The sequence below is a fragment of the Bombina bombina genome, chromosome 12 (genome assembly GCF_027579735.1).
Source record: "Bombina bombina isolate aBomBom1 chromosome 12, aBomBom1.pri, whole genome shotgun sequence".
Taxonomy (NCBI): domain Eukaryota; kingdom Metazoa; phylum Chordata; class Amphibia; order Anura; family Bombinatoridae; genus Bombina; species Bombina bombina.
The window spans coordinates 71,743,294-71,770,359 of NC_069510.1; the positions used below are offsets into that span (position 1 = coordinate 71,743,294).

Consider the following 27,066-nt stretch of genomic DNA (forward strand, 5'->3'; position numbering starts at 1 on the left):
GTGCTCTAGATAAGATATAATGAATATCTGGTCTTTTAAGGGTGCTGAGGACTGGAGTTGAGAAACAAAGATCTAATAAAATGAGTAGAATCTACAGCACACACGGTATATGTGGCACATGCAGACTTCAGATAACATGCAGAGTGGTAAAGTGACAGCCAGGCAACCCCTACTGTCCTGGTTTCACACTTGAAAGGCTCCCAGTACAGTGCTTTAGATACATCACATTTATTTCAAGCAGACTGCTGACAGCCCAGGCCTCAAGGGTAAAGAGCTGGAGTGCACTGGGTCTGATCTGAGTTGAAATGTGGTTTGGGGGCTGACGTGGGTATAAGACTATCAGAGGGAATGCAAGGTCAGGGGTCTGATCTAACATTTGTTCTTTATTAAAAGGACAGTCTACACCTTAATCATCTTAAAGTCTTACCTTAGATTAAGTTGCTAATAGTCTCCTTCAGCCTTTCTATAGCATGAGCAGGAACAGTAAAAAAAAGTTATTTTAAAGGAACAGTACAGTCAAGATTAAACTTTCATGATTCAGATAGAGCAGCAATTTTAAGCAACTTTTTTATTTACTCTTATTATCATTTTGTCTTTGTTCTCTTGGTATCTTTATTTGAAAAGGTAAGAATGTAAGCTTAGGAGCTGGCCCATTTTTGGTCCAGAACCTGGGTAGCACTTGCTGATTGTTGGCTACATTTAGACTCCAATCAGCAAGCACTACCCAGGTGCTGATCAAAAATGTGCCGGCTCCTGAGCTTACATTCCCTTTAAAATTAATATTGTTTCTGACCACTGAAATGGCTGTCAAGCTCCGTCCACTGATGACATCATGATCTGGGCTGCGTAATAGGTTCACTATTTACAAAAGACTAGTTGGATTCACCAGGATGTCAATGCTATTAAGCAGAGTGCCTAGATACAGCCCAGGTCATGATGTCATCAGTGGGTGGAGCTTGGCAGCCATTTCAAAGTGGCCAGAAACAAAATTCATTTTAAAATAACTTTTTTACTGTTCCTGCTGCATGATATAGAAAACAGGCAGGAGGATATTTGCAGATTAATCTAAGATAAGACTTTAAAATGACTAAGGCATAGACTGTCCCTTTAATTATTATGTATTCAATATTAATTATAAAACCTGAAAATGAAAAATGAGGTTGACATGCAATGTACTTCATAGTATCACCTTAATATGTCTTGGTAACATAATCCAGAATATCTGAAAAGTAACTTCTAGTGTATTGGTCAAGTGGGAAAATGATACTAAGATTTTTTCTAACAATAATAGTAATTCTGTATAATTAGTAAGAAGGATTCTCAACAGATGCAGCCACATAAGATTAAAAAGGGAAGATCAAGAAACAACAGCATAGATAAGTCAGTTATTCCCTTATATTAACTATCCAGCAGACAAAGGGGGTGCTCATGGGACTGCAACATTAGCATAATATTTGAATGTTTCTGTTCTGTTTAACTTACAACATTCTGATCTTCTTCATAGGGTAAAGATCTGACAAAGCCAGTCAATGTTCCTTGTTATCCCAAAGGATATCGAGATACCATATCTCTGGACTCTTTATACAACAGCCCATGCACAGCATCATCAGCTCCTTCATCGCCTCGTTCTGCCCAGATTACCTTGTTAGGAACAGGAGATGCCAACCAGTGCCAAGCTCTCATCAAAACCATACTCAACTTTTCTGCATGTGAGAATCGGACATCTTGTGCCTTTGATGCAGTTTACCAGCCACCTATTTCGGGGAATTTGTTTGTAAGGCCATTTTGTAATTCAATTATTTGTTGTGGTTTTTCTACTTCAATCTATTATAGACAAAATTTTAAGCATAAGGAAACAAAGACAAAAATGCTAGGTATGCAATATATGGGCATAGTTCAAAAACATTGGGCTCCATTTATCAAGCAGCTGTTGCTGCTTCAGAGGCCCATCGTTCCAGGTTTGCCTGAAACGAAAGTTAAGAAGCAGTGGTTGTAAGACTGCTGCTCCTTAACCTCATCCTGATATGATACATTCGGGTTGATTGGCAGCCCCTGCTAGCAGCTGATTGGCTGCTAGTAAGCAGAGGGCGGCATTGAACAACCTTTTTTGGTAAAATGCTTGTGCAATAATAAATGTTGTAAAACTTCACATTGGCAGACTGTCTGCCAGTACCAAAGATGGTAGTGACCAATGGGGAGGGAGTGAAGAGAGCTGTTTAGGAATGATCAGGTACGGATAAGGGGTTAGGAGGTATCAGGTGGGAGGGTAATCTCTTCACTAAACGTAAAATTAACCTAACAAGCTACCTGATAAACCCTTTCACTGACGGGAATTTCACTAGTGCACAGCTGCAATTAGCAGCTTTATAATTACCAAATGGCAAAGCCATATACGTCTCCTATTTCTAAACAAAGGGGATCCCAGAGAAGCTTTTACAACAATTTGTGTTATGACTGCATATGTGATATGTAAATAATTTCAGTGAGAACACCAAAATGTGATTGCATTTGGCAGCAAAATGGTGGCATGAAAAATACCAAAATGGGCCTAGATCAATACCTTGGTTTGTCTACTAAAAACAATATATAGTTTTGATTGATAAATAAAAATGCTCTTGCCTTTTGAGTAAGTTTTTGTCTAAAATTCCAGGTCCTCAAGGGGTTAATGAGGCACAAAATAGGACTGAGTAACATGGACACCAAGAATGATGTTCATTGAATATAGTGCAATAATTTTCCCACTACTAGTTACCCGAGTTTTCCCTACTGCCCTTTTTTTACGGAGGTACTACATTTGCAATCTACCAATAATCTGGAACAACTACTATTAATAGTGATTGATTAAACGAGAAAGATATTAACTAGAAACTTTTCAAAGGTGGTTTACTAAAATAGTACATTGTCTACAAAATACTTTGGCTTATACAGAAGCAGATCTTTAACTTATTTAAGTTTCCATTGGTAGTTTTATCAGACATCTGTCTTTAGTTCATATATTTTTTCTTTATGGTTTTAAACAATGCAGTTATATAATTATGAATATATTATAATATTGTATCATAATATATAATATTTCATCATTTAATATATTTAAAAGATATATTTGTAAGTACTTTTTTGTTATCAAGATAATTCCTAAATATTCAAACCTTTTACGTTTTAAATGTTTCAAATTTTTAAATGAAAGTTGTAAAGGCCATTTTAACACTTTACACTTAGAAGAATCTGTAAACAATTTGAAAGTTATATCCAACAAGGGAGTCAAAAATAGCTGTCTGCTGGCATAATAGCTGGCTAAAAACAATTAGCAGCATTAATGGAACCTTGGCCCAATCATTTTATAAAACTAAAAAAATTAGGTTGTATTTTAAATGTATATTTTGTATCTCTGATAATACTTTTCTTTTCTCCTCAAGGCTTTCTCCGCATTCTTTTATACTTTTGATTTTCTTAACTTGACATCTGGACAAACTTTACCAACTGCGATCAACTCAATCCAGAATTTCTGTGCAAGAAGTTGGTCTGAGGTACGTAAACCAACTCCAATACAGAATGTAATACTGTGGGATAAACGGGCTAGAGAGGTGAAACAAGAGAAACCTTTAGATATAATAGGGGTTTAAAGGGAAATTAAAGGGATACTAAACCCAAATAGTTTATTTTATCATTCGGATAGAGCAAGCAATTTTGGGCAACTTTCTAATTTACTCCTATTACCGATGTTTCTACGTTCTCTTGCTATCTTTATTTGAAAAGCAGGAATGAAAGCTTAGGAGCCAGCACCATTTTTGGCTCAGCACCCTGGATATTGCTTGCTGATTGGTGGCTACATTTGCTTTTGAGCCCTTGCGGGGCAGGCTTACACATGCCACTGTTTCTTACACTCTCTGCCACAAAAATCACCCTAAACACATTCGGCGTGATTGACAGGCCCTTCTCTCGCGCGATAGGTGATAAAAGAGGGCGGCATTATACACTCAAACAAGCATCTAATGGTACATACTGGCAGCGGACGTACAGGGTCTGTTGGCTGTTTGCTGCAAAGCCATGCGGACAGGTTCTCAAGTTGGAAACCTTGTCCGCACGGCCAATGATACATAGGTCGTATTTGTTCATAAAGCATCAATGCCACTATGTTGTAACCTAGGGTTCCTTCTCTGCTGAGGCTAATTAGGCACAGTTATAAATGGGTCACTAGAGTGCGCAACCAATGAATATAGCAGTGTTAAGTCTGGAATCTTCACTTCCAACAGCAATTAAAAAGACCACAATTTACAGAATTAAATTACAGGAAAAGAGGCCAAAATAAATAATGAAAGTATATTGCACATAGTTAAACATTTTATAATACAATCTCAAAATGTTTAATGTACAATTAAAAAAAAAATGAGGATGAAAATCTGCTGAAAAATGTCTTTACAGGAAATGTGGTTGATTCATGGAATAAACTTCTATAAGAGGTGGCAAGGACAAAGAAAGGGAAGGGAATTCAAGAAATGCCTGGGATGTGCATAAGGCTATCCTAAAAATATATTAAACTTATACTTTAGACTTTAGAAGACTTCATGGGCCTTTTGTTTTTTATCTGCCTTTAAAATCTATTTCTATTACGATAAACAATGTACAAACATATTGCTTCTGTCAAATTCTCAAATTTCTGTTTCTATATTTCTGTCAATCCCCAATTATATAATCTCAGGAGTTTATTCTAATAATTTTTACACGTAAATTAAAGCCATGACGATAGAGACACGGAGGTGACTTCCCGCACAGCGTTTTTTACATTACAACAAGCCACTTGCCGAGAGGAATCCCTCCCGCGTGTTTGTGGACTCTGGTAAGGATATCAGAGAGGGGAGCCAATACAGCGGCCAAGAGAGGTGAGCGCAGTTTTGGTCACTGAACTCAACAAGATTACTGTTTCACACATCTACCAGCTACACATAAGGTACTGTTGCTGTTCAATAAGAGAAACCTTGAGAGGGGCACAAATTTGTGATTGCAAGTGTGTTGAAGTACTAGAGAGAGTTCCAGCAAAGTCATTCTAGTAAAGGGTAAAGTAGGGAAAAGTTGGTATAAAGCCCAGTACAAGTATCCTGCACAGGCCCAGTTGCACTCTCTATTTTTCAACTAATAACTTGGAGACTGTCTGGCTAATAACAACTGAGACTGCCCCAGAAAAAGGCCCTTTCTTTTTTATGTGCTTGCTTGCCTCTCACAGGGACAATAACGTTCTGAAAAATTCCTAAATACTGAAGGAACTGACTATATCAGAACTGTGATATCTTCTTGTCCACACTGCATCTCGCCTATCAGTGGTGTCCTCACACAGTATATGTATGCGCACTCTTGTGTACAGAACGCCACCCCCTGCGATCTGCTTGTGCACCTCGATGTGAATAGTGATATATAAATAATAAGGGCAATGTTTGACTGTAATTAGACATCACGAGTGGCATTTGGATAAGTTTGCTTGTTACGTAAAAAAAAAAATATATAGATCTAATATCGATAACTGCAAATAAGTTAACTTGAGTTATCCCCACTGCTAGATACAGGAGATTGTATACTGTGTTCACCAATACCTCCTTAATATTTCTCTCTGCTTTCCCCTAAACGGGAAAGGGTGCCTCTACTAATTGTATTAGAACAAATATTGACCATACATAGCAAATTGGTTATAGACTGATGTTAACGGTATTTTAATAAGGTAAATGTATGATCACAAATAACAAAATACCCTATAATTATTTCTTACTTCATGTAACAGTGTATAAACAAATGGATAGATAATGCAAAAGGGTTAAACGTATATTGTTCTATACAGATTTACTAATATTAGTCAAAGTACGCCAAATTGATACTAGTTAGGGCTAGTGCTCAACACTGGTACATGGGATATAACCATAATCTATTGTCTACAAGGGCCAATTGATTACCTGGCTAACGGGAAAGTATATAACACTAGAAAGGGAACCCCTTTTTGACCTCACAGCCCCCCTGTGCCTCTTTTTCCCTCCCCCTCTTCTTTCTATCGGGTTTCTGTTTTTTGCCAAAATAGCTCGAAAATAATAAGAGTCTCACTCAAGCTATAGGTCTATCTAAGTAGTCAAACCTACTCCTGTAAAAGAACTTGCACAATCTACAGGTAAGCTTCTGCAACCTGTAAGAACTACTATAGTTTCGAACCACAATCCAATCACACCAAAACACAACTTAACAAATATACTCACATAGATAAAACACCTACCGTAGTGTAAATACACTTAGTTAGATAATACATACACATGTTTTCCTCTTCTTAATAAGGGGAAAAAATCCTTTTCTTTTTTTTTTTTTTTTTCTTCTTTCACTGCACCCTGTTCACTTCTTCTGCACTCCTCTTGCCCCCCCTCTCTTCTACATGGAGAGGTTTATGACCAATTATAAAACACAATCATCAAACATGCCGGCCAAAACAAGAGATCAAAAAAAAAACAGAACTAGCATGGATAATACTGTAAATACCCCATTACTAGGTACCTGTACAGATGCCTCTAATTTCGAACCACAGGACATAGTGAAGCAGATAGCTGAACTTATGTTACCACAATTTGAACAAATTAAGACCCTGTTCACTTCTTCTGCACTCCTCTTGCCCCCCCCTCTCTTCTACATGGAGAGGTTTATGACCAATTATAAAACACAATCATCAAACATGCCGGCCAAAACAAGAGAAAAAAAAAAAACAGAACTAGCATGGATAATACTGTAAATACCCCATTACTAGGTACCTGTACAGATGCCTCTAATTTCGAACCACAGGACATAGTGAAGCAGATAGCTGAACTTATGTTACCACAATTTGAACAAATTAAGACAGATATTAGTAATCTAACGGTAGAAATTAAACAATTTACAATGAGGCTAAACGAGGCAGAACAACGCATCTCCGATTTGGAAGATGCAAATATAGCACAACATCAAACTTTGAAGGATCAAGGTACATATATAACAAATCTACAAAATAAGCTAAACGATCTAGAAGATCGTGCCTGTAGGAATAATGTGAGATTCCTGGGAATACCAGAGACAAGTATGAACCAAGACCTAGACAAGCTTATTTCAATGATTATTCCGCAGGAACTAGGAATAGCAATTAATGAGTTGCCCTTTGTAATTGAAAGAGTACACCGTATAGGCTCACTAAAAACACTACCTGATGGCACAATTAAGAGTAGACCAATTATAGCCAGGTTTCTTAACTTCCAAGACAAGGTAAAGTTAATGCAACAATATAGACAGAAGGCCCAATTTTCAAGGGAAGGCAAATCTATTTTAATGTTCCAAGATTACTCAATAGAGACCTCATTAAAACGCAGAGAAATTACGCCCCTATGCACAAAGCTAATTCAGGCAGGGATAAAAGCCACGGTTATATACCCTGCTAAAATTAAAATCTTGACAGATGGCGAAAATAAGATTCTGCACACACCCGAGGAAGTTAGGGAATACGCAAAATTGAAAGCCATTTTACTCTGAGAACGTGATAGATAAATTGACAGTGCCAGATAACTTTAATCCCTAGATCATGCTGCCTTTGGAATATGTACAGGTGAAAGAACCAGATGATGCTCAAATATTTTTTTTCCTTTTTTGCAGGGTCTTACGTACCCTCTTGTTTTGTGTTCCTTTTTTTTTTTTTTTTTTTTTTTTTTTTTCTTTTTGCCCCCTCCCTACCCCCGTCTCTTCTCGCCCCCCGGCGCCACCAGGCTTTTTAGAGCCCTAAATATACAAGAGTCAGACTGGGATGATACCCCATGTTATAGTTAAATGATTAACTCTATTAATTTTGCCTCATGGAATGTAGGGGGTATTACATCGCCACATAAACGAAAAAAGATACTAGCACAATTAAAAAGACATAAAATAGACGTCGCACTCCTACAAGAAACACACTTAAACGACATCGAGCTGAGTAAACTTAAATCCGACTGGGTGGGGGAAGTCATAGGCACACCATGCGCAAATAGGAAAAAGGGGGTGACATTTCTGTTCCATAAAAAGCTTCAATATAAAATTACAGGAAAAGAGCTAGACCCAGAAGAAAGATACCTTATTATACAACTGGGAATAGCAGGTATCAGTCTAATAGTGTGTAACATCTATGGCCCTAATAAAATAGATAGAACTTTCTGGGCAAACCTGCAGACCAAGTTAATTTCTATTGCTGCTGATAATCTGATTATTGCGGGGGATTTTAATATAGTCAGGCACCCCACCCTAGATAGACTGCGACCATCACTTAATAGGAACAGCAAACAAGAAATTAATATTTACAAGAACTTCTGTAATCCATTATGTCTTAAAGACATCTGGCGGGTGCAAAACCCAGACACAAGAAAATACACGTGTGAATCATATGCACATCGCACAATGTCTAGGATAGATTATTTTCTAATAAGCGAAAAATTGTTGAAATTAGAGATGAAGGCTGAAATTCAAGAAATAATTATCTCAGATCACGCCATCATTACACTAAACCTTAAAATAAGAAACCCACAAGAAGGTAATTTAAGCAGATTCTTTTTCCCCAGATATTTAGTGGCCAACACACAATTTAAGACATGGCTAAGAATAAAATGGGTAGAGTTTTTACAAACCAATGCATCACCAGATATAAAAACGGAAATTTTATGGGAGACTTTTAAAGCGGTGATAAGAGGCGAAATTAAAGCATACTTGGTAATCCTAAAACGCAAATACACGGCTAGAGATATTGAGTTGGCTTCACAATTGCGTAATGCATATAATTCATACATTAGCGACCCCTCTAGGGTACTATGGTTAACTTACCAAAGAGCTAAAAAAGAAAGAGAGCTATTCTTTACACAGAAAGCTGCACAAGATGATCTTAAAAAGAGGCTTTTTTTCTATAGGCATGGAGGGAAAGCCGGTAAATTTCTTGCAAATATAACCAAACAGCAAAAAAAGAGAGTCACAATTGGCTCCATCAAGACCACAACAGGGCGAATTACAAATATTAAAGAAATTCAAAATTACATCTCCTCATATTTTCAGGAAGTTTATGCTGAAACAACAGTTAATACACAAGTGAAAAAGAAATTTTGGAAGGAAGTTCAGGTCCCAAGACTTGAGCGGGCTTGTTTAGATGAATTAAACTCCCCTATTACAATTACTGAAGTAATGAATGCCATTAAAAAAATGGCAACAAACAAAGCCGCAGGGCCTGACCAGCTCCCTGCAGAGCTATATAAAATTCTCGCTGAAGACATTGCCCCATCGCTAACATCTCTGTTTAATCAATATTACATTGAAAATACTAATTGCTCCAAATACTTTGCTGCATCTCTAGTCGTTTTGATTCTTAAAAAAAACAAAAACCCAGAAGAAGTAGGGTCGTATAGACCGATCTCGTTGCTAAATAGCGACTATAAAATACTGATGTCTATAATAGCTCACAGAATCAAACAACTTATTGGCCCTTTAATACATAAAGACCAAGTCGGCTTCATGCCAGGAAGAAGCTGTACACGTAATCTCCGCAAATTACAACTAATACTTAATCAGTACCAAAAACAACCAGACATGAGAAAGGTCAAATCAGGACTAGATGCGGCAATAGTCTCAATCGATGCAGAGAAGGCCTTCAACTCCATCATTTGGGATCACCTCTTTACAGCATTACAAAAGTATGGAGTCGAGGGCCCTTTTCTCCAATTTATTTCTTTAACATACAAATCGGCTACAGCTGCCGTCATTGTAAATGATACCCCGTCAAAATACTTCACTATACAAAAGGGAGTTAGACAGGGATGCCCATTGTCCCCTTACCTATTTAACCTTGCCCTAGAACCCTTGGCCACACAACTTAGGAAAGAATTAGACGGGATTAGGATAGGTAAAAGGAGAGCAACAATATTACTATACGCTGACGACTTACTAGTATTAACCTCCAACACCAGAAAAAATGTCCCACTTTTAATACAAATGCTTCAAGATTTCAGTGCCTTTACAGGCTATAAAATTAATTCTTCAAAGTCAGAAATTTATTGGTTACATAAAAATATAAAATCTGCACAATCCTTCCCTTTCAAGGAAGCAAAAGACTTTTTTGTGTACTTGGGTATTAAATTATCGATCAACTTTAGAGAGTGGTACGACCTTAACTACCCCCTAATCTTCTTGAAAATAAAACATGACCTGGAAAAATGGGCAAAATTTAAACTTACCCTAACTGGTAAAATAAACTTAATAAAAATGTTATTGTTCCCTAAACTATTATACTTAATGCAAAACTTACCGATCTTGATAAAAAAACAGGACCTTAAGGCATTTAAACAAGCCTGCTTACAGTTCCTATGGGACAAGAAAAGAAGGGCAATAGCATATAAAAAGCTCTCATTACCCAGAAGAGAGGGAGGTTTTGCATTACCAGACATAGAGATTTACAATATAAGTTGTATCGGAAAGATAGCTCTGGACTGGCTAACGGGTGCGGACTATTACACAGCTTTACATACTGAAGAATCCTTGTTATACCCATACTCGCTTACCGCCTTACTACACACTCCCCTTGACAAATGCCCACTTAAGATTAAAGGATTCCCCGTTATACAGATGGTGATTAAAACATGGCAAAGGATACTTAAACAGCTAAACATGGCAATACCATACTCCAAATACCTACCTATTCAAGATAATCCTAATTTTACACCAGGAATAAACTCAAAGATTTTTAAAAATTGGGCATCGAAAGGGCTTAATAAGGTCATACAACTATTAGATAGTGAATTAGGAGTATGTAAATCCTTTGCCCAAATCCAACAAGATTTTGAGATAACAAATAAGGAATTTTATGCATTTCTACAATGCCGACATTATTTACAAGATATACTGCAGAATAGTGTAGAAATAGAGAACTGGGATAAAATAGAACCTGCCATAACTCTTTTTCGGGCAGGGAAGTACAATATTTCAACTTTATATAAACTTATTAACAACATCCACGGGCAGAATAATTTGCAAAGACTAGCAGACATATGGCAGACTACAACAGAGCAAATCCAAACAAGCTTTAACCGGGTTGATAGAACTACAATTGCCACTTCCTGGAGGGAATCACACACAAAAATTATAAATAGAACATATATCACCCCACAAATAAAGGCCAGATGGGATAAAACTTCAACATGCTGCCAGAAATGTAAATCTACAAACGCAGACCTAGAACATTGTTTTTGGAGTTGTAGAAAAATTAAAAAATTCTGGTATAAAGTTATAAATTGGGCGTGTAAAATTAACAAATGCAATATACAGTTCAAGGTTAAGCACATCTTTTTCCTAATAAGTCAAGAGGAGTCAATATATAAAAACATCCGCCAATTAAATACCCTAATCATCACGGGAAGACTTATGATATTAAAATATTGGAAGGCGCAGAAAGCCCCAAGTCTGAAGGAATTTATACAAAAACTTAAAAACCAATTAGTACTAGAACAAATGGACACGTCAATAGACTCAGAATACAAAATTAAGCTATTTTTCCATAAATGGAAAAACATCATTATCAGCTTCCCCATAGAAACATAGAAACATAGATATTGACGGCAGATAAGAGCCATAGGCCCAGCAAGTCTGCCCCACCTTACCTAACAGTATAAACTTATCTAGTTCGTAGGATAGCCCTATGCTTGTCCCATGCATTTTTAAAGTCCCCCACAGTGTTTGTTGCTACTACCTCTTGAGGAAGTTTATTCCATAAATCAATCACTCTTTCGGTAAAGAAGTGCTTCCTCAAATTACTCCTGAATCTACTACCCTTTAGCTTGAGCTCATGACCCCTTGTTCTTGAATTTTCCATTTTATGTAAAATACCCACAGCCTCAGTTTTACTAAACCCTTTAATGTACTTGAAAGTTGCTATCATATCACCTCTTTCCCTTCTCTCCTCTAAGCTATACATATTTAGGTCATTGAGATAGAAATTCAAAAACAAATAATTGCCCCCTTTAGGGGTACTATCTATATGGAAACAGCTATTGCCAATGGTGACTACGATCTCACGTAGTTAGGTGGCGTAGGGGTGCCGGAGAGGAGACGGGGGGTCTTGTTATCCTTTTTTTTTTTTTTTTTTTTTCTCTCCGTGTTTTGTTTTACTTTGTCGTTTCTCTTTTTTTTTGCTTTTTTTATGCTATGATAAAAAGTCAAAATTCAGCAATGTATTGTGTAATTATAAACATATGTCTGTTTTCTTTTTTTTTGTGTCAAAATTTAAGGCAAATCTAATCCTTGTGTTTTCAGATTATTTGTAATCTATTTCTCAATGCCTAATTGTTAAGACATTTATTTGGTATTTGTTGTCACATTGCTGTCTTTTTCACAAAATAAATATTTAAAAAAAAAAAAAAAATTAAAGCAACATGAAACCCAAATATTTTCTTTCATGATATAGAAAGAACATGCAATTTTAATCAACTTTCTAATTTACTTCTGTTATCTAATTTGCTTAATTTCCTTGATATCCTTTGCTGAAAAGCATATTTAGATATGCTCAGAAGCTGCTGATTGGTGGCTATAAATAGATGCCTTGTGGGATTGGCTCACCCATGTGCACTGCTATTTCTTCAACAAGGGATATCTAAAGAATGAAGCAAATTAGATAATAGAAGTAAATTGGAATGTTATTTAAAATTGTATTCTCTACCTGTATCATGAAATAAAAAAATTGGGTTTAGTGTCCCTTTAATAGAGATGATTTTGTCACTTTTTTATATCTTTTCCAAAACTGACACTGGCCAGCTGAGAAAAGTATTGTTGTGTTAAAGGGACATGAAACACAATTTTTTTTTCTTGATTTAGAAAAAGCATACAATTTTAAACAACTTTCCAATTTACTTAAATTATCTAATTTGCTTCATTCTCTTGATATCCTTTGTCAAAAAGCATATATAGATAGGCTCAGTATCTGCTGATTGGTGGCTGCACATAGATGCCTCGTGTGATTGGCTCACCCATGTGCATTACTATATCTTTGACAATGGATATCTAATGTATGAAGCAAATTAGATAATAGAAGTAAATTGGAATGTTGTTTAAAATTGTATTCTCTATCTGAATCATGAAAGAAAATTTTTGGGTTTCATGTACCTTTAACACAACAATACTTTTCTCAGCTGACCAATGTCAGTTTTAGAAAAGATATAAAAAAGGGACAAAATCATCTCTATTAACTATACCGATTTTGTATATACTCAACAGATCTAAAACTGACAAAATGTGTAAACAATACGTGTAAAAATTATTAGAATAAACTCTTGAGATTATCTAATTGGGGATTGACAATTAGATAATGATTGAGATAGAGTATACAGTTTAAAGATATTTTCCAATTTACTTCCATTATCAAATCATGCACACTCTTTTTATAAGCACCAGCGCCTACTAAGCACATGCAAGAGTTCACAGTATATACATATACAAGTCTGTGATTGGTTGATGGCTGCCCTATGATACAGGGGGCTGGTAAATTGAAGTCAATTTTTAAATGTGTCAGGAACAAAAAAATCTACTGCACATTTAAGTTTCAGAGTAAGTGCTACTGAATTGTCATTTTATTATACACGTATTGGTTATACAAAGCTACTGTATTTTTTGGTACTTTAAAGGAATGTGAAAATCAACGTTAAAGTTGATTTAGATTTGACGTATGATTAAAAAAACGTCCAGAGGACGTACAGAGGACTTGTATTACCAAAAATTCTCTATCTCATAGTCTTCTTTGTTGAAAAGTAGCTAATTTCAATGGCAACATACTGAGGTAGGCTCAGGAGCATGCACGTCTTTAGCACTATTTTGTGGCAGTGTTTGTAACAATTCTTTGAGTAGGGAGGACTGACTAGTGGCCCATGCTCCGTTTGGCGCATGACACAATAGTTTTTGCTGCCCCTTAAAAAAAATAAACTAAAAATGTCTGTGCTTTGGGGAATTGTGGGAGGTAAGACAGGGTGGCCACAACTTACACAAGCCCTATGAAAACGTGACATAGAGGGAAAAGAAGCAGAGTTTACCCTGCAACCTTAACTAAATCTGGGGCTGGAAATATGTTATTATGTGTGTGTTTAAACACCATAAATTTGTAGGTGGCCCTTAAAGGCAATTAAAATATAGGCCTCAATCACAATCTATTGGCAACAGCTTTTTTGGCTCTTTGTCGGGCAGAAAAGGTGTGTTTTCGGGTGATTCCCGCAATCGCAAATTAGTTTTCCGATCCTCAATAAAAACCCTATTTACCCTATGGAGATGAAAAGCTCTCAACAATTACAATACATTTTTGAGTCCCTTTTTATCAAATTTTCTAGCCCAGTTTTGGCTTATTAAATTTGGTAATGTTAAAGGGCCAGTAAACCTAAAAAATAATGTTATATAATGCTGCACATAGTGCAGAATTATATAACATTATATTAGCAAGAGCTTTATACAACCTAATATTCCCTGTGAATTTTTATAAAAAAGACCGCGCCATTATACTCAGTGCAGCTCGCTCCCGCTGTCAGACAGAGCAGGAGCGAGCTGCACTGAGTATAATGGCGCGGTCGGGCCGGGCTGTGACTAGACAGCTGGCCAGATGCTCTCTGTGATAAAAACAGACCCGCTCAGAAGAGCACCGAGAGCGGGTCTGAAAAAACATAATTTATGTAAGAACTTACCTGATAAATTCATTTCTTTCATATTAGCAAGAGTCCATGAGCTAGTGACGTATGGGATATACATTCCTACCAGGAGGGGCAAAGTTTCCCAAACCTCAAAATGCCTATAAATACACCCCTCACCACACCCACAAATCAGTTTAACGCATAGCCAAGAAGTGGGGTGATAAGACAAAAGTGCGAAAGCATAAAAAATAAGGAATTGGAATAATTGTGCTTTATACAAAAAAACATAACCACCACAAAAAGGGTGGGCCTCATGGACTCTTGCTAATATGAAAGAAATGAATTTATCAGGTAAGTTCTTACATAAATTATGTTTTCTTTCATGTAATTAGCAAGAGTCCATGAGCTAGTGACGTATGGGATAATGACTACCCAAGATGTGGATCTTCCACGCAAGAGTCACTAGAGAGGGAGGGATAAAATAAAGACAGCCAATTCCGCTGAAAATAATCCACACCCAAAATAAAGTTTAAATCTTATAATTAAAAAAAATGAAATTATAAGCAGAAGAATCAAACTGAAACAGCTGCCTGAAGTACTTTTCTACCAAAAACTGCTTCAGAAGAAGAAAACACATCAAAATGGTAGAATTTAGTAAAAGTATGCAAAGAAGACCAAGTTGCTGCTTTGCAAATCTGATCAACCGAAGCTTCATTCCTAAACGCCCAGGAAGTAGAAACTGACCTAGTGGAATGAGCTGTAATCCTTTGAGGCGGAGTTTTACCCGACTCAACATAAGCAAGATGAATTAAAGATTTCAACCAAGATGCTAAAGAAATGGCAGAGGCCTTCTGACCTTTCCTAGAACCGGAAAAGATAACAAATAGACTAGAAGTCTTTCGGAAATTTTTAGTAGCTTCAACATTATATTTCAAAGCTCTAACTACATCCAAAGAATGCAATGATCTTTCCTTAGAATTCTTAGGATTAGGACATAATGAAGGAACCACAATTTCTCTGCTAATGTTGTTAGAATTCACAACCTTAGGTAAAAATTGAAAAGAAGTTCGCAACACCGCCTTATCCTGATGAAAAATCAGAAAAGGAGACTCACAAGAAAGAGCAGATAATTCAGAAACTCTTCTAGCAGAAGAGATGGCAAAAGAAACAAAACTTTCCAAGAAAGTAATTTAATGTCCAGCGAATGCATAGGTTCAAACGGAGGAGCTTGAAGAGCCCCCAGAACCAAATTCAAACTCCAAGGAGGAGAAATTGACTTAATAACAGGTTTTATAGGAACCAAAGCTTGTACAAAACAATGAATATCAGGAAGACTAGCAATCTTTCTGTGAAAAAGAACAGAAAGAGTAGAGATTTGTCCTTTCAAAGAACTTGCAGACAAACCTTTATCCAAACCATCCTGAAGAAACTGTAAAATTCTCGGAATTCTAAAAGAATGCCAGTAAAAATGATGAGAAAGACACCAAGAAATATAAGTCTTCCAGATTCGATAATATATCTTCCTAGATACAGATTTACGAGCCTGTAACATAGTATTAATCACAGAGTCAGAGAAACCTCTTTGACTAAGAATCAAGCGTTCAATCTCCATACCTTTAAATTTAAGGATTTGAGATCCTGATGGAAAAAAGGACCTTGCGACAAAAGATCTGGTCTTAACGGAAGAGTCCATGGTTGGCAAGAGGCCATCCGGACAAGATCCGCATACCGAAACCTGTGAGGCCATGCTGGAGCCACCAGCAGAACAAACGAGCATTCCTTCAGAATTTTGGAGATTACTCTTGGAAGAAGAACTAGAGGCGGAAAGATATAGGCAGGATGATACTTCCAAGGAAGTGACAATGCATCCACTGCTTCCGCCTGAGGATCCCTGGATCTGGACAGATACCTGGGAAGTTTCTTGTTTAGATGAGAAGCCATCAGATCTATTTCTGGAAGTCCCCACATTTGAACAATCTGAAGAAATACTTCTGGGTGAAGAGACCATTCGCTCGGATGTAACGTCTGGCGACTGAGATAATCCGCTTCCCAATTGTCTATACCTGGGATGTGAACCGCAGAAATTAGACAGGAGCTGGATTCCGCCCATACAAGTATCCGAGATACTTCTTTCATAGCCAGAGGACTGTGAGTCCCTCCTTGATGATTGATATATGCCACAGTTGTGACATTGTCTGTCTGAAAACAAATGAACGATTCTCTCTTTAGAAGAGGCCATGACTGAAGAGCTCTGAAAATTGCACGGAGTTCCAAAATATTGATTGGTAATCTCACCTCCTGAGATTCCCAAACCCCTTGTGCTGTCAGAGACCCCCAAACAGCTCCCCAACCTGTCAGACTTGCATCTGTTGAAATTACAGTCCAGGTCGGAAGAACAAAAGAAGCCCCCTGAATTAAACGATGGTGATCTGTCCACCACGTCAGAGAGTGTCGAACAATCGGTTTTAAAGATATTAATTGAGATATCTTTGTATAATCCCTGCACCACTGGTTCAGCATACAGAGCTGAAGAGGTCGCATGTGAAAATGAGCAAAGGGGATCGCGTCCGATGCAGCAGTCATAAGACCTAGAATTTCCATGCATAAGGCTACCGAAGGGAATGATTGAGACTGAAGGTTTCGACAAGCTGAAATCAATTTTAGACGTCTCTTGTCTGTCAGGGACAGAGTCATGGACACTGAATCTATCTGGAAACCTAAAAAGGTTACCCTTGTCCGAGGAATCAATGAACTTTTCGGTAAATTGATCCTCCAACCATGATCTCGAAGAAACAACACAAGTCGATTCGTATGAGATTCTGCTAAATGTGAAGACTGAGCAAGTACCAAGATATCGTCCAAATAAGGAAATACCACAATACCCTGTTCTCTGATTACAGACAGAAGGGCACCGAGAACCTTTGTAAAAATTCTTGGGGCTGTTGCTAGGCCAAACGGCAGAGCCACAAACTGGTAATGCTTGTCTAGAAAAGAGAATCTCAGAAACTGATAGTGATCTGGATGAATCGGAATATGCAGATATGCATCCTGTAAATCTATTGTGGACATATAATGCCCTTGCTGAACAAAAGGCAGGATAGTCCTTATAGTTACCATTTTGAATGTTGGTATCCTTACATAACGATTCAATATTTTTAGATCCAGAACTGGTCTGAAGGAATTCTCCTTCTTTGGTACAATGAAGAGATTTGAGTAAAACCCCAGCCCCTGTTCCAGAACTGGAACTGGCATAATTACTCCAGCCAACTCTAGATCTGAAACACATTTCAGAAATGCTTGAGACTTCGCTGGATTTACTGGGACACGGGAAAGAAAAAATCTCTTTGCAGGAGGCCTTATCTTGAAGCCAATTCTGTACCCTTCTGAAACAATGTTCTGAATCCAAAGATTGTGAATTGAATTGATCCAAATTTCTTTGAAAAATCGTAATCTGCCCCCTACCAACTGGGCTGGAATGAGGGCCGCACCTTCATGTGGACTTGGGAGCTGGCTTTGGTTTTCTAAAAGGTTTGGATTTATTCCAGACTGGAGATGGTTTCCAAACTGATACCGCTCCTGTGGGTGAAGGGTCAGGCTTTTGTTCCTTGTTGTGACGAAAGGAACGAAAACGATTATTAGACCTAAATTTACCCTTTAGATTTTTTATCCTGTGGTAAAAAAGTTCCTTTCCCTCCAGTAACAGTTGAGATAATAGAATCCAACTGAGAACCAAATAATTTATTACCCTGGAAAGAAAGGGAAAGCAAAGTTGACTTAGAAGACATATCAGCATTCCAAGTTTTAAGCCATAAAGCTCTTCTAGCTAAAATAGCTAGAGACATATACCTGACATCAACTCTAATGATATCAAAGATGGCATCACAAATAAAGTTATTAGCATGTTGAAGAAGATTAACAATGCTATGAGAATTATGATTGGTTACTTGTTGCGCTAAAGCTTCTAACCAAAAAGTTGAAGCTGCAGCAACATCCGCTAAAGATATAGCAGGTCTAAGAAGATTACCTGAACATAAGTAAGCTTTTCTCAGAAAGGATTCAATTTTCCTATCTAGAGGATCCTTAAAGGAAGTACTATCTGCCGTAGGAATAGTAGTACATTTAGCAAGAGTGGAGATAGCCCCATCAACCTTAGGGATTTTGTCCCAAAACTCTAATCTGTCAGATGGCACAGGATATAATTGCTTAAAACGTTTAGAAGGAGTAAATGAATTACCCAAATTATTCCATTCCCTGGAGATTACTTCAGAAATAGCATCAGGGACAGGAAAAACTTCTGGAATAACTACAGGAGATTTAAAAACCTTATTTAAACGTTTAGATTTAGTATCAAGAGGACCAGAATCCTCTATTTCTAATGCAATTAAGACTTCTTTAAGTAAAGAACGAATACATTCCAAAATATGAAGATTTATCAGCATCAATCTCTGAAACAGAATCCTCTGAACCAGAGGAATCATTATCAGAATCAGAATGATGATGTTCATTTAAAAATTCATCTGAAAAATGAGAAGTTTTAAAAGACCTTTTACGTTTACTAGAAGGAGGAATAACAGACATAGCCTTCTTAATGGATTTAGAAACAAAATCTCTTATGTTAACAGGAACACTCTGAGTATTAGATGTTGATGGAACAGCAACAGGTAATGTAACATTACTAAAGGAAATATTATCTGCATTAACAAGTTTGTCATGACATTCACTACAAACAACAGCTGGAGGAACAGATACCACAAGTTTACAGCAGATACACTTAACTTTGGTAGATCCAGCACCAGGCAGCGACTTTCCAGAAGTATCTTCTGACTCAGGGTCAATCTGGGACATCTTGTAATATGTAATAGAAAAAACAACATATAAAGCAAAATTTATCAAATTCCTTAAATGACAGTTTCAGGAATGGGAAAAAATGCCAGTGAACAAGCTTCTAGCAACTAGAAGCAATAAATAATGAGACTTAAATAATGTGGAGACAAAAGTGACGCCCGAATTTTTTAGCGCCAAAAAAGACGCCCACATTATTTGGCGCCTAAATGCTTTTGGCGCCAAAAATGACGCCACATCTGGAACGCCGACACTTTTGGCGCAAAAAAAGTAAAAAAAATAACGCAACTTCCGGCGACACGTATGACGCCGAAAACAGAAAAAAAATTTTGCGCCAAAAAAGTCCGCGCCAAGAATGACGCAATAAAATGAAGCATTTTCAGCCCCCGCGAGCCTAACAGCCCACAGGGAAAAAAGTCAAATTTTTAAGGTAAGAAAAAAATTGATTGATTCATATGCATTATCCCAAATATGAAACTGACTGTCTGAAATAAGGAACGTTGAACAACCTGAGTCAAGGCAAATAAATGTTTGAACACATATATTTAGAACTTTATATAAAAGTGCCCAACCATAGCTTAGAGTGTCACAAAAATAAGACTTACTTACCCCAGGACACTCATCTACATGTAGTAGAAAGCCAAACCAGTACTGAAACGAGAATCAGTAGAGGTAATGGTATATATAAGAGTATATCGTCGATCTGAAAAGGGAGGTAAGAGATGAATCTCTACGACCGATAACAGAGAACCTATGAAATAGACCCCGTAGAAGGAGATCATTGAATTCAAATAGGCAATACTCTCCTCACATCCCTCTGACATTCACTGCACGCTGAGAGGAAAACCGGGCTCCAACCTGCTGCAGAGCGCATATCAACGTAGAATCTAGCACAAACTTACTTCACCACCTCCATAGGAGGCAAAGTTTGTAAAAACTGATTTGTGGGTGTGGTGAGGGGTGTATTTATAGGCATTTTGAGGTTTGGGAAACTTTGCCCCTCCTGGTAGGAATGTATATCCCATACGTCACTAGCTCATGGACTCTTGCTAATTACATGAAAGAAACAGTATTTTTTCATAAAAATTCACAGGGAATATTAGGTTGTATAAAGCTGTTGCTAATATAATGTTATATAATTCTGCACTATGTGCAGAATTATATAACATTATTTTTTAGGTTTACTGGCCCTTTAAGCACTTGGTAAATCCTCAAAAGGCAATTATAGAGAACTTTAACACAGTTTCAAGGCAATTTGTAAATGGTCTTTTATCTTTCACATATGTCAAACATATGGCCAAAGGGGAGATTATAGAGGTTTATTAACATATATGTTATTGATTTATTAACGCTCCCTTCATCCCCATTGGAGAGGCAGTATACAGGGAACAGAATGCATATTTACATATTTATAGGGACATTTACATATGTATATGTGTTGACTACGTGATATCATGTACAGCTAAGAGGAATTGCAGGAAAAGTAACGTGAGGACACCAACATCTACAAATGGCATGTTATTCATTAGTATTTTTAATATTTAACCATAAGTCTCACTCACACTGTTGTGATTGTCACTAACAGTACTAGCTTTATTAAAATCAGGTGAAGGAGATCGCTTAGTCACAACTTTCCTTGTTAACTATTGCAATTTGTTTCCATCTGCACCACTGTTAACCCATCTAAATGCATATATTAGGTTGTCAGGATGGGCAGACTATGCACGCCTCCATACACGCTAAGTCCAAACTCGTTCATGAGAAGTACTTGCGCCTACATTAGGGAACTTAAGGTCATAAATGCTCCTTCCAGGATACAAATTAATAACGCAGATACAAGCACTTTAAAAGGCACTTTTATGACCATGCAGGGAGGCATAACAGGTATAAAAACCTGTTCATGTAGACGTGATCTCGTTTAAAGGTTTCCTAGGAAGATACAAAGGAGCAGGGCAGTGGGGTCATGTTTTACAGTATAAATAATGTTAAAATTTTGTAAAAATATTATTAGTGTTTTGCTTAGAAACTCGTAGTCGCCATTCTGGGGCCGATTTATTAATGTGCAGACGGACATGATCCGCTGTAGCATATGCTGTCTGCATTTATTATTGCACAAGCAGTTCTAGTGAAATGCTTATGCAATGCCGCCCCCTGCATATACGCAAATCAACCCGATTGTATCCGATCGGGATGATTGCAGTCCGCCACCTCAGAGGTGGCGGACAAGTTAAGGAGCAGCGGTCTTAAGAGCGCTGCTTCTTAACTCCTGTTTCCGGTAAGCCTGAAAGCTCGCACGGAAACAGCTGCATTGGGGCGAATACAGGGCTTGATAAATCAGCCCCTTTGTCTTAAGTTCACACCAAAATGGAGATGGTCCCATAAGAAACAATAGAAATACATATTGTTAAAGCATCTATGCTTGCCACAAAATGCTGTTTCAATAAAGCTTTGAATGAAAGTAAGTTGTTTTAACGTTTACATTTAAAACTGCTCTTTCTGATTGCTAATAAGTATTTATAAATCCTTGATCAAACTTGCTTGATATATATTGCACAGCTTGTGCAGTCTGCCCATCCTGACAACCTAAAAGATGCATTTAGATGGTGGGTTAGCAGTGGTGTAGATGGGAACGGAATCCATTTAAGATTCATTGTGACTTTAACGGGATTTAATAAAGCTGAAGATAAAATAGTTTTTCATATAAAGTTTCTCTACTTTTAATGAAACTGAGAAAAGTCTTGCAATGGACTGTAGTATGTTGTTTTGCTTTTAAAATGTATGATTCATTTGATATAAAATATATTGTCTTATTTGCAGCTTCAGACCTCTTACCCCGGAGAAAAGAAAGATCGTTTGAGAGATTATTGCGCTAATAGTAATTATATCCTCACCCTGCTGAGAGATGCCTACAAATTCAACGAGGAAACATGGACTTCAATCAGATTCCTGAAACAGGTGATCCCTAGTAACCCAGTAACTGTCTTTTGGGTGGATAGTGTAAGATATTGCCTTGCTGAATAATTAAAGAACATGGGGCATATTTATCTAAAGACCGCTGCTCCATAACTTGTCTGCCTGCTCTGAGGCCACGGACAGAAATCAACCTGATCGAATATGATCGGGTTGATTGACACCCTGAATCTGCAGGGGGTGGCATTGCACCAGCAGTTAACAAGAACTGCTGGTGCAATGATAAAAGCCGACAGCATTTATCGATGTGCGGTGGACATGATACGCTACTTTGTATTATGTCCGTTCGCACATTGATAAATATGCCCCATGTGTTAATACATGATATCCATGTAGATAAACATTCAGTAGTATCAATAGCATGAGCCATAACTAGAAGTTGGTTTGTTATGGAAGTGTTTCTGCGTCATAATTAATTAACATTTTATTGTATGGCTGTGCAGTATATACGTTTTGTATGTTCCATTTTTTAAAACAAATTATTAAAGGGATAATAACGTAAAAATGAAACTTTCAGACACAGCATGTCATTTTAAACAACTTTCCTATTTAATTATATTATCTAATTTACTTTGCTTTCTTGGTACCCTTTGTTGATGATAACTAGGTAGGTTAAGAAGCAGAAATGCACTACTGGGAGCTGATTTGGTGCCGTTATCAAAATGTGCACTTTTTATACTTTTTATATCTTTCTATATGCACACTTTCTGAGGCACTGGCTCCTACTGAACTTGTACAAGAGTCCACAATTTCTTTTGTGATTGGCTGATGGCTGTCACGTGATACAGGGGTGGGGAATCTACTCATATGAAATTCAAGTGTGATGACATGGTATTTTTATGATGTATTTGCCAATTATGCAAGTCTACTTTATATAATGGTCCTATAACATATAACGTTTGTTATTTAACTTCTTCACGCCGTTATGCAGTTGTATTTCGTCAAAATGGCGCTGGGCTTTAAAGCAGTTATGACGGAATACAACGTCATAGCCAACGGCTGTCCTGAAGCCAACTGCGCTTGCAGGATTTGAAAGCGGTCTGGAGGGCGTTCCTAGTGTCTTAGGGACGCCCCCCAGACCCGATCCCATAATTGAAATCTCGTGATCTTTGCACAATCACGTGATTTTAATTTGTCATGAAAGGGTTAAAACATATGGCATTTATAGAATTGATATTTTTATTTTAACAAACTGACAAATGTACTTGTAAACAAAATTGCTCTAACACCCTAATCAAAGCATTACAATACCCCAGTCTCCCTTGTCTTTAAATATCAGCTGCACAGTAATACGCCCATTGATTAACATAACCAATGTTCCATTATATTACTGATTTTTAATTATGGCAAAAAGTTAGCTGGGAATGAAATCTAACCCCTGATATTTGAAGCAGAGTAATTTAACAGAATAAGATATTTAAACATGGGAGTTAAAAAAACAGATTTTGTTTGCATCCTTTTAAGTGCTATTAGTGTATTTCTACAGCTACAGCATATATTATAATATGGAATTATGTGAAAGTTCTTCAAAGCATTATATTGATTGTGTTTTCCTTGTTTGGATATCTTTGACCGTTATGTATTTATATACAAAACAGAGAGGGCAAGTGTATGTCTTGGTATAAGCCTACTGTATCGTGCTTGCTTATCTATTGTTATATGAACCATGTTGTTTTATCATATGTCTGTCTTGGCTGCTTATCCCTCAATAAAGAAAAGTGATATATAAATAAAAAAGAAAAAATAATGATATTCAATTTGCCTTTTGAAAAATAAAGTTCAGTAAAATTAAAGCTGAAACTTAAAGCTGAGCTTGAAGCCCCGTTTTTATGGCGAGCCTTCAGGCTAAAGACTGCTGCTCCATAACCTGTCTGCCTGCTCTGAGGTGGCGTACAGAGATCGCCGGAAATCAACCCGATACAATACGATCGGGTTGATTGACACCCCCTGCTGGCGCGCGAATCTGCAGGGGGGCGGCGTTGCACCAGCAGTTCACAAGAACTGCTGGTGCAATGATAAATGACGAATGCGTATGCTGTCGGCATTTATCGATGTGCGGCGGACATGATCCGCAATATCGGATCATGTCCGCTCGCACATTAATAAATAGGCCCATAAGAATTAAAATGTGATGGATTAAAATGTGATTATGTAGCTTAGTAATTATTTCCCAGCAATTGACCAATGTCTTTATGTATGTTGCAGGCGGCTAACACAGACATCGGCTGGACTCTGGGATACATGTTAAATCTCACAAATATGATTCCTTCAGAAACTGGAGCCATCATGAAGGTGCACAGTCATGACATCTGGGTGGCTGCCATATTTTTTATCGTTATCACTCTTGTTATAGCTCTTCTCATGATGCTGACATATTTCTTCTAAACTAAACTGTTTGTTTCATTGTGAAGGAGAATTGAACTACAAGATGCAACCTCTAAGGCCTACCTTTACCTAGACATTACCACACTGGCAGTCATCATCGTAACGTATTGATAACCCACAATACTGAATGGTGTGAACTTTCCAAAAATATCCATGACATGATGGACAAAAGCTATTTTTCCAGTATTTTTTTGATATTACAAAAATGATACCATCAAAACGTATGGAGTTGACAACCAACTCATAAGTGTCTGTTAAAGGGATAGCAGACAAGGAATAACCATTATATTCTGTCGCTGACTTTGGAAACTCTTTTGCTCTGACAATAGAAGATGTTGTACCGTGGTAGGTTGACCTATTGGGCGATTAGTCAAAAGCCGACAGCCCACGATCGGGGAGAAGGGGGGGGGTGCTTGGGCCCCTTGATGTGAAACAAAAAAGTAGTTTTCTATTTCACATTAATGTGACATATCAAGCATGTTCTGTCAGGTGTCAATAAAGATGCTATTGTAACCATTTGCTTTGGCAATGTTTACTGGTGGCAGCTATTTTTAAAGGCCTTGACAGTACTTAATGGGACGATAAGCACTAAATACCTTTTATAAGTATAGTATTGAGGTTATTCACTGACTTCCTTTAGTCATGGGTGCCACCATGTTGAAATCTATCTTTCACTATATTTCACATCTGACTTGTTTGTACATGTGCAGCAACTCTCCTTCAGATACCAGCAGTGAAACATAGCTTCCAAAATAGTGGCACCCATAAAATGTACTTAGTGTTTAGTGCCACTTTAAACAAGACATGGTTGAGTGGAGCGTGACTGGTGCAGGGTGAAGGGTCCCATTTTTTGCCCAGGGACCCATGGGTTGTCAGTCCACCACTCTGCTGTACTAAAACATTCAACAGGCAAATTGTTTTTTTTACAGACGTTGACTAATTACTTCCTATTTCTCCAAAGTCTTAACATCTTTCCACATCACTAATATATGATCCATGTGAAAAGAAGTTTGTTTTCATATTAGGAAAAATGTTAAGGCTCCTTAAAAAATAAAAAAATAAACTTTCTCCTGGGTATTATTATGCTTTCCTCCCACGAATACACATTTGCATGCAAAAAAGGAATGCAACCAGACAGTATAAAGTATTAAATGGGAAAGAGAATTCAAGTTTCTAAATGTACCATATATATAAACCTCATTCCCCTGGATTTCCCCTGGATTTTTGGTTCCCAGCTTATATTAAAGAGGCATATTATGAGCACAATAAAGGAAAGTAAAAAAAAAAAAAAAGTTCTTTAAAGGGAAATAATACCCATATGCTAAATGTGATGCAGCATAACTGTAAAAAGCTGACAAGAAAATATCACCTGAACATCTCTATGTAAAAAAACATAATTTATGCTTACCTGATACATTTATTTCTCTTGTAGTGTAGTCAGTCCACGGGTCATCCATTACTTATGGGATTATATCTCTTCCCCAACAGGAAGTTGCAAGAGGATCACCCAAGCAGAGCTGCTATATAGCTCCTCCCCTCACATGTCATATCCAGTCATTCGACCGAAACAAGACGAGAAAGGAGAAACCATAGGGTGCAGTGGTGACTGGAGTTTAATTAAAAATTTAGAACTGCCGTAAAAGACAGGGCGGGCCGTGGACTGACTACACTACAAGAGAAATAAATTTATCAGGTAAGCATAAATTATGTTTTCTCTTGTTAAGTGTAGTCAGTCCACGGGTCATCCATTACTTATGGGATACCAATACCAAAGCTAAAAGTACACGGATGATGGGAGGGACAAGGCAGGAACTTTAAACGGAAGGAACCACTGCCTGAAGAACCTTTCTCCCAAAAACAGCCTCCGAAGAAGCAAAAGTGTCAAATTTGTAAAATTTTGAAAAAGTGTGAAGTGAAGACCAAGTTGCAGCCTTGCAAATCTGTTCAACAGAGGCCTCATTTTTAAAGGCCCAGGTGGAAGCCACAGCTCTAGTAGAATGAGCTGTAATCCTTTCAGGAGGCTGCTGTCCAGCAGTCTCATAGGCTAAACGTATTATGCTACGAAGCCAAAAAGAGAGAGAGGTAGCCAAAGCTTTTTGACCTCTCCACTGTCCAGAGTAAACGACAAACAGGGAAGAAGTTTGACGAAAATCTTTAGTTGCCTGCAAATAGAACTTCAGGGCACGGACTACGTCCAGATTATGCAAAAGTCGTT

The 27,066-nt window shown here is 37.4% G+C and overlaps 1 protein-coding gene across 1 annotated transcript in view; it reads left to right on the top strand.

Annotated features, from left to right (window-relative positions):
* The window catches only part of LOC128643054 (ectonucleoside triphosphate diphosphohydrolase 8), a 172,661-nt gene extending 146,743 nt beyond the window's left edge, over window positions 1–25,918 (top strand). The window contains exons 7-10 of the mRNA XM_053695988.1: window positions 1,505–1,774; window positions 3,417–3,527; window positions 22,314–22,451; window positions 24,672–25,918. Of these exons, the coding sequence (XP_053551963.1) occupies window positions 1,505–1,774; window positions 3,417–3,527; window positions 22,314–22,451; window positions 24,672–24,851 (699 nt within the window). The 3' untranslated portion in view covers window positions 24,852–25,918. The remainder of the gene's footprint in view (window positions 1–1,504; window positions 1,775–3,416; window positions 3,528–22,313; window positions 22,452–24,671) is intronic.
* The last annotated feature ends 1,148 nt before the right edge of the window (window positions 25,919–27,066 follow it).